Source organism: Heteronotia binoei, chromosome 3 (assembly GCF_032191835.1).
Source record: "Heteronotia binoei isolate CCM8104 ecotype False Entrance Well chromosome 3, APGP_CSIRO_Hbin_v1, whole genome shotgun sequence".
NCBI classification, from domain to species: domain Eukaryota; kingdom Metazoa; phylum Chordata; class Lepidosauria; order Squamata; family Gekkonidae; genus Heteronotia; species Heteronotia binoei.
The window spans coordinates 184,064,365-184,073,565 of NC_083225.1; the positions used below are offsets into that span (position 1 = coordinate 184,064,365).

Below are 9,201 nucleotides of genomic sequence, written 5' to 3' on the forward strand. Positions count from 1 at the left end.
TCGCCAGAAATGGGGGGGGGAGGGAAACGTCTGCTGAGCACTTCATTATTCCCTATGTGGAGATCGATTCTCATAGGGTATGATGGGGAATTGATCTGGAGGTTTCGGGGGCTCTGGGGGAGCTGTTTTTTGGGGTAGAGGCACCAAATTTTCAGTATAGTATCTAGTGCCTCTCTCCAAAGTACCCCCCAAGTTTCAAATTGATTGGACCAGGGGGTCCAATTTTATGAGCCCCAAAAGAAGGTGCCCGTATCCTTCTTTATTTCCTAAGGAAGGAAGGCATTTAAAAAGGTGTGCTGTCGCTTTAAATGTGATGGACAGAACTCCCTTGGAGTTCAATTATGCTTCTCACACCCTTGTTCCTGGCTCCGCCCCAATGTCTCCTGGCTCCACCCCCAGAGTCCCCAGATATTTCTTGAGTTGGACCTTGCAACCCTACATTTCATCAAGGGGAAATGAATCGCTATGGTGGGAGGATCAGATGTAATTCCAAAAGCTCTCCAGGCTCCAGCTGGTGATTGGTGACTCTGCTCTGAAAACTCATGCCACAAGCCATTCGCTTGTCTTTAAATTACTGCAAGTCTTTTTTTCCTTTCCCCTTATGTAAGCCCACTCATAGCTGAGCAATTTGTTGACAGACTGATTGACTGAAAATTATTTCCACCCAGTCTAACTCCCCTCCAGGCTCAAGACAAGTCTAAAGAACTTGCACAACTCCTACCCTTTTCTCCCTTTCTCAAAATACGAGAACTCACGGACGTTCAATGGAATTGCTGAGCAGTCGGGATAAAAGGAAGTCCTTCTTCACCCAAAGGGTGATTAACACATGGAATCCACTGCCATGGGAGATGGTGGTGGCTACAAGCATAGCCAGCTTCAAGAGGGGATTGGATAAACATATGGAGCAGAGGTCCATCAGTGGCTATTAGCCACAGCGTATTGATGGAATTCTCTGTCTGGGGCAGTGATGCTCTGTATTCTTGGTGCTTTGGGGGAGCACAGTGTCCTGGCTTCTAGTGGTGGACCTCCTGATGGCATTTGGGGTTTTTTTTGGCCACTGTGTGACACTTTAGAGCAGGGGTCCTCAACCTTTTTAAATAGGGGGCCAGTTCACTGTCCCTCAGACTGTTGGAGGGCCGGACTGCCGTTACTGTACAAGGCCGCGGGCCGTCAGTTCTCCGTCTTCTGCATCTCTCTCCCTTCCCCACACCACACACCCCGGCCTGGGAACTCACCTCACCTCGGTATCACCTCATACTCTGTCTCCGCCGCCTCAGCCCAGTGCCGGAAGTGTGCGTTGCTAACGCAAGTTTAGGTCGAACGTCACTTCCGGTCTGATTTTGCCATAACCCGGCGGGCCGCATAAACGTCCTCAGCGGGCCGCAGATTGAGGACCCCTGCTTTAGAGTGTTGGACTGGATGGGCCATTGGCCTGATCCAACATGGCTTCTCTTATGTTACCTGCTCTCCAGTCAACGAGCACCTGGTTCTATCTCTCCTACCTCCAGACTCCCCGAATGCGCAGCCCAGTGCAAGGGAGTAAACTTGTAGATTGGGTCCACCTCATTGATGCTGGCTCCGGACTTTACCAGCTCCTCAAGCTGCCGGACGTTCCCAGTTTTTACTGCCTTATGGATGCTGTGGAACCTCGCCTTCTTCTGGATATCTGCAGGACAAAAGTGGGAGAATTCTTACAAGGCACAAATCTGCCACCCAGGGGTGGAGCCTGGATGGAAAGCCACCCAGTCCAAAGCAGGGCCCACTCATCAGGAGCTACAGCAAAGTAAATCTCCGGAAAACTCCTGGAGATTTTTTTCTTGGGGGGGGTGGAAAGTGGGGAGGGCAGGGTTGGGGGATGGGAGAGACCTCAGCAGGGTACCATGAAGGCATGTAGATAGGCATGTACACGCCTCATTTTGGGCAGGAGCTCACAGGAGTGTTAATGTTATTAGAACATAAGAGAAGCCATGTTGGATCAGGCCAATGGCCCAACCAGTCCAACACTCTGTGTCACATAAGAACATAAGAGAAGCCATGTTGGATCAGGCCAGTGGCCCATCCAGTCCAACACTCTGTGTCACGTAAGAACATAAGAGAAGCCATGTTGGATCAGGCCAATGGCCCAACCAGTCCAACACTCTGTGTAACAAAAGAACATAAGAGAAGCCATGTTGGATCAGGCCAATGGCCCATCCAGTCCAATACTCTGTGTCACACAGTGGCCAAAAAAACCAAGTGCCATCAAGAGGTCCACCAGTGGGGCCAGAAGCCCTTTCCGCTGTGCCCCCCCCCCCAAGCACCAGAATGCAGAGTATCACTGCCCTAGACAGAGTTCCAACGATAAGCTGTGGCTATTGTGCTCTATTTTTCTTCCCCTCCCCCCCCCCCCCCAATACTTGCTTCTGGGCTCTGCTGTTCAAACCCCCTGTGAGAATTTTGCTGAACTCTAAGATTTGACAAACTAATATATTTCCCCACAAAGAAATGGGGAAATAACCAAAACATATTAAGCAGACAGATGGAAATCATCATACCGCTGTGGCCACATAGGAGAAAGTAATTTAAAAAGTATGATGGGGAATAAGGTTTTATTATGACAATTATAATTCATGAAGCACTTTAAGGTAGATGCTGAGCTGATATAATTTAGTCCACCACCAGGCAATGCCAGGGGTGTGTGGCGTAGGCAAATGAGTTGTGCTAATGAGCTCTGGCACCTCTTTTTCAATGAAATGATCCTTGGGCATGTAGATAGATGGGTTGCAAACCTGGATACTGACTGCATGGTGACTTGCTAGCCTGGTGTGAAGGGAATGGACATTATGCATGGTCTAGATAGGCCGGTAGACAGTGCTGAGCAGCCAGTGGCCGTGGTACATGCTGACACCAACAATGTGGTGAAATACAGTTGTATGGTCCTGGAGGGAAAATGTAGACTGCAAGAAGAAGAAGAAGACAACGACTGCAGATTTATACCCTGCCCTTCTCTCTGAATCAGAGACTCAGAGCGGCTTTCAATCTTCTGTATCTTCCTCCCCCACAACAGACACCCTGTGAGGTGAGTGGGGCTGAGAGGACTCTCACAGCAGCTGTCCTTTCAAGGACAACCTCTGCAAGAGCTATGGCTGACCCAAGGCCATTCCAGCAGCTGCAAGTGGAGGAGTGGGGAATCAAACCCGGTTCTCCCAGATAAAAATCTGCACACTTAAGCACCACACCAAACTGGCTCTCAAGGCAGGGGACTCAAAGGCAGGACCACCAAGGTAGTCCTCTCAGAAGTGCTTTCTGTTCCATGAGCGGAGCCAGCTAGACAGGCACAGATTAGGAGTCTCGATGTACAGATGAGATGATGGCAGAGGGAGGGTGGAGCCTAAGAAGGGGTGGAGCCTAAGGAAGGATGAGGTACAGCAGGGAGCTCAGTTTATCTATAATGTCATACAGTTCCCCTCCAAAGCAGCCACTTTCTCCATGGGGACTGAACTCTGTCATCTAGAAATTAGCTGTAATTCTGGGAGATCTCTAGGCCTTTCCTGGAGGCTGGCAACCATACCCAGGAAGTAAGAGGAGCATATTATATCCAGTCCTTATTGTCCTTATTCAAGATCCAGGGGGAATGCATAATCATATTGACAGTACGGTTCATTTCAAAATTTATTTTTTTTAAAAACTACTTCTCCCACCTCCCTGAGGAAGTATTCTGCATATGCTCAGAGGCATTCCCCTCAAAGTTGTGGCAGAATCTTAACAGAAAAGGGGCAATCGTAAAATCCTGTGAATTTAGGGGGAAGTGTTTGTGAGTTTCCTGCATTGTGCAGGGGTTGGACTAGATGACCCTAGAGGTCCCTTCCAACTCTATGATTCTATGACTCTATCTCTTGTCTGTATTTTTGCTATATCACCTGTTTGCCAAAAGTAATAGTGAGTTTGCGGGATTGGCCAAAATATGCAGCACTGTGTGTGAAATTAATACTTCAATTGAAAAATTACAAAATTTTAAATGTAAAATGTTGGCTATAAACGTATCACAACAGAAGTCAGCTTTATTGTATTTTACAGGCAGTGACCATTAAAAAAGCCTTTCACTGTAATGAAAAGGATACTGGGGAGAAATATTTCCTATATGCAGTGTTCCCTCTAAGCTGAGTGAGTGTGAGCTAGCTCACAGTTTTTTAGCCTCCAGTGCAGACATTTTTGTCTTCGCTCAGGAAAAATGGCCTCAGAGCAAACTAATGTATGCAGCAGCTCACCGCTTTAATGCCAGCTGCTCACGAAGTAGAATTTTTGCTCACAAAACCCCACAGCTTAGAGGGAATATTGCTTATAAGTTGTTATAATCATTTTTGATATATATAATTACAATATGTAGTCTTTTCTTCCTATATTTTTTCTCTTATTTATTTATTTATAACATATATTAAAGGTGGGGGGGACCCTATCTAGGGCAGGCACAGGGTGTTGCTGGGAAAGAGGACACAAAATGAGCTAAGGTTGCCAATCCCCAGGTGGGGGCAGGGGATCCCCCGGTTTGGAGACCCTCCCCCCGCTTCAGGGTCGTCAGAAAGCGGGGGGAGGGGAGGGAAATGTCTGCTGGGAACTCTATTATTCCCTATGGAGATTTTTTTTCCATAGAAAATCATGGAGAATTGATCTGCGGGTATCTGGGGCTCTGGGGAGCTGTTTTTTGAGGTAGAGGCACCAGATTTTCCGTATAGCATCTAGTGCCTCTCCCCAAAATATCCCCCAAGTTTCAAAAAGGTTGGACCAGGGGGTCCAATTCTATGAGCCCCAAAAGAAGGTGCCCCATCCTTCATTATTTCCTATGGAAGGAAGGCATTGAAAAGGTGTGCCGTCACTTTAAATGTGATGACCAGAACTCCCTTTGGAGTTCAATTGTGCTTGTCACAGCCTTAATCTTGGCTCCATCCCAATGTCTCCTGGCTCCACCCCCAAAGTCCCCAGATATTTCTTAAATTTGACTTGGCAACCCTAAAATGAGCCATTCCAAGTGGGCTGTCTCACCTCCCCACAACCCTACACAAAATAGCCCCACATCTGTGGGGCTGGCCTCTCACCAGTTGGGGTGACGGCAGCAGGCATGATGCATAGCCAGAGCAGCTCTTGTCTTCCACCTCCTCTCGGTTCCTTCCTGGCTGCTGCAGAAGGGTTGCTATGGAAACCATGTACACTTCCTGTACAGCTCCTTTCCGGAATTGGGACTGGGGTGGGGTGGGGGAGAGAGCTGGAATCTGATGCCTGCGCTGCAGACTCAGATGTCAACAAACGCAGCTTCAGGTTGTTCAAACAGAACCGGTCTTCGGTTTGGCCTTTCGACTATGCACTTTGTTCTTGGTGATATTGTTGTTGTTGTTATTATAATAGGAGACTGGATCTCCTGTCTGTTGATCATGGACTGCTGCGTTTCGCCATGGCACGTATTAGCCCTTGATGACGTTTTTACATGTTTCAAATGGTTTTTAATTGTTTTATGGTGAACTATGCTAATTTGGCTCTTGTAAGCCACCCTGAGCCTACCTTGATGGGGACGGTGGGGTATAAACTGAGATAGATAGATAGATAGATAGATAGATAGATAGATAGATAGATAGATAGATAGATAGATAGATAGATAGATAGATAGATAGATAGATAGATAGACAGACAGACAGACAGACAGACAGACAGACAGACAGACAGACAGACAGACAGACAGACAGACAGACAGACAGACAGACAGACAGACAGACAGACAGACAGATGATGGATGGATGGATGATAGATAGATAGATAGATAGATAGATAGATAGACAGACAGACAGATGATAGATAGATGGATGGATGGATGGATGATAGATAGATAGATAGATAGATAGATAGATAGATAGATAGATAGATAGATAGATAGATAGATAGATAGATAGATAGATAGATAGACAGACAGACAGACAGACAGATGATAGATAGATAGATAGATAGATAGATAGATAGATAGATAGATAGATAGATAGATAGATAGATAGATAGATAGATAGATGTTGATGGGGTTTTTTAAAGGGGGGGTTACAGTTGAAAAGGGGGGGAAGGAACATTTATGTAGTTTACATATCTTTAATAAAATTGCATATTGAAAAAAATGAAGAAGAAAAGGCTATTGCTATTAATACACATGCAATAATTTAAATAATATTACTCCACTAGAAATTACCCAGTATATTGTTGTTATCTGTTTGAAAAAACTGCTGTTTCTTACTTGATTTTTTTAAGGTATTTTGGGGGGGGGGTACGTCCCATAAAATGTACACTCTTGTAAAAACAAATTTTAAAGCATCTTCTGTTGAAGGCCGGAGAAGGGGAAGTGATGGGGTCCATTTGCTCTTCTCTTCCCTCAGCCATACAGAAATAAAGGAAGCCCTAGGAAGGTGTAGGAGACATGGCTTTGGACCCTAACAAAAGCCCCCACCAACAAAAGCTGCATGGTGCCAGTGTGGTGTAGTGGTGGCACTAACCAAATCTGTGGCAGGGGGGCTCTTAGTACAGGGCCTACTGTAAGCTCCAGGAGGATTGGCTACATCAGGGTGTGTGTGGCCTAATATGCAAAGGAGTTCCTGCTGCAAAAAAAGCCCCACCTGCCAATGTGTTTATATGCTCCTGCCAAGGATTTTTAGAGAGTAGGCAGGTCCAATTGAGGTTCCCCCCCCCCACCCAAAAAAAGGCTTCTGATTGGTCATTGGAAATGTAATTGGTTGTGCAGATTTTTTTAAAAGGGTGCTTTGGCAAAAGCTGCAACTGCAAAACAAAGGCCTTCCTTTGCAACAGCCATTTTGTAGCTGGCTGTGCTTCCTGAAGCAGCCATTTTGCAACTGTGCCCACCATACTGTGTCAGAATTCCAAAGGGACTTAGTAAAATGAACAATAAAACCTGCAGTTTCCAGATTTAGACCTCAGCACCTGGGTTGAGTTTGAAGCAAAAGTCTTCCGTGATGATTTATGGACAGATGCTGTGTTTTGGGAATATTTCATAGAAGCCTGGAGTGAATGGTGCTTTTTTTTTTTTAATCCCAATAGAATTCTGAATTTGTGAACCACACCCAAGTTTTGAAAATTATTCCAGCCGGTTTAGTGTAGTGGTTAAGAGCAGAGGATTCTAATCTAGAGAACTGTGTTTGATTCCCCTTGGGTCAGTCACAGTTCTTTCAGAGGTCTCTCAGCCTCACCTACCTCACAGGGTGTGGGGAGAGGAAGGAAGGAGATTGTAAACTGCTCTGGGACGGGGTATAAAGTCAAGGGCGGGGTATAAATCCAATCTCTCTTTTCTTCCTTTTCATAGCCCAGGTAGGGTTGCCAAGTTCAATTCAAGAAATATCTGGGGACTTTGGGGGTGGAGCCAGGAGACTTTGGAGGTGGAGCCAGGAGCAAGGGTGTGACGAGCATGACTGAACTCCAAAGGGAGTTCTGGCCATCACATTTAAAGGGGCCGCACACCTTTTAAATGCCTTCAATCTATTTGGAAATAATGAAGGATAGAGGCACCTTCTTTTGGGACTCATAGAATTCAACCCCCAGTCCAATCCTTTTAAAACTTGGAGGGTGCCTTGAGAAGAGACACTGGATACTATGCAGAAAATTTGGTGCCTCTACCTCAAAACGCAGGGCCTCCTGAGCCCGATACCCGCAGACCAATTCTCCATTATACCCTATGAGAATCAGCCTCCATAGGGAATAATGGAGTGCCCAGCAGATATTTTCCTCCCCCTCACTTTCTGAGGACCCTGAAGCTGGGGGATCCTGTCTTCTACTGGGGATTGGCAACCCTAAGCCCAGATCCCCTTTGTTAAGATTTGTAAGGTCTTATGAAATGCCAGACCCTTGTGCTATGGCAGCTGAACAGTTTGACTAACAATGGGAAGAAATGACCTTATGTCCCCAGTCTTTGAAATCTGCAAGATGCTTTGAGCAAGGGTTGCCACCTCCAGGTTGGAAAATTCCTGGAGCCTTGGGGAAGGTTCCTTAGGAGTGCCAGCTGTGTTCCCCCAAGTTTTTATCCTATGCTGCCTCTGTTCTTCCCGTCATCGCAGTTGACTTATAGCAACCTGTTATATGAAATGTGAATATAGTATAGTGTTCTAGCCTGTCTCATTGGAGCCTGGAAGACTGAGCTTGGAGACTCGGGAACAATGATCAGTAGGATCCAGATCCCTGCTGTCTTGCTCCAATCATGGGCTCCCTGCTGGTTTGAATGGTCCAATAGCACACTTGTGCGGGAACCTTGAATGCATATATCAGGAGTAGGGAACGTTGGCCCTCCTGATGTTTTTTTGCCTACAGCTCCCATCAGCCCCAGCCAGCATGGCCAATGGCTGGGGCTGATGGGAGTTGTAGGCCAAAAAACATCTGGAGAGCCAACGTTCCCTACCCCTGGTATATATAGTTGGCCCTGTTTGTCAAGTCGGCAGATTCAATAACGAGTCGTTGTTGATACAAAGAAACTACTTTATTGATACTGATACTTGAGGTTATACCAGCTTTGAAAAGGCTAAAGAATAACCTGTAAATGCATGGCATATAAGGGATACTTCAAAAGGATTCCTAAGGGGGGAGGATTATGCAGGGAACATTCACACATTGATGTTACCATTACGTTCTCAGGCTTGCGTGGCCTTGATCGTTGTAGGCTCCTGACTCCCTTCCGAGAGCCAGGCCTGAGAAGGCACAGATAAGACTTTCACAGCTTTCCATTTCAAAGCAAGGCTATTCACTACAGGAAGGGAGGGGGAGGGAAGATACAAGCTAGCAGCATTTGAATATACTTTGGTTCTACCCAGAATGCTCTTCGACTGAGCCAAAGTTATAGACAGACTTGACACTGTTAGCCCAGTCTTTGAGCACAGCCCTATACTATGCTAATAAAAGAGCTATGTTCACTACCACCTTGCCTCTTTCTTGCGTGTCGAACCCACTATATTATACAACGCCACAGTGTTTTCAAGACAGGAAACATTCAGAGGTGGCTTGCCATTGCTTGTCTCGCCATAGGAACCCTAGACTTCCTTGGTGATCTCCCATCCAAATACTGGACGAGGGCTGGCTGTGCTTAGCCTCCAAGATCTGCCTGGGCTGTCCAGGTTTTTAAACTGAGGCTAGATGGCCATCTGATAGCCGCACTGATTCTGTAAACTTAGGCAGACCACGAGAGGGAGGACAGGC

The 9,201-nt window shown here is 46.3% G+C and overlaps 1 protein-coding gene across 1 annotated transcript in view; it reads right to left on the bottom strand.

Moving 5' to 3' along the window:
* ANKRD42 (ankyrin repeat domain 42) overlaps positions 1–5,097 on the bottom strand; it is a 29,150-nt gene extending 24,053 nt beyond the window's left edge. The window contains exons 1-2 of the mRNA XM_060235334.1: positions 5,073–5,097; positions 1,503–1,666 (exon numbers count right to left, since the gene is read on the bottom strand). Of these exons, the coding sequence (XP_060091317.1) occupies positions 1,503–1,666; positions 5,073–5,097 (189 nt within the window). The remainder of the gene's footprint in view (positions 1–1,502; positions 1,667–5,072) is intronic.
* Positions 5,098–9,201: the final 4,104 nt, after the last annotated feature.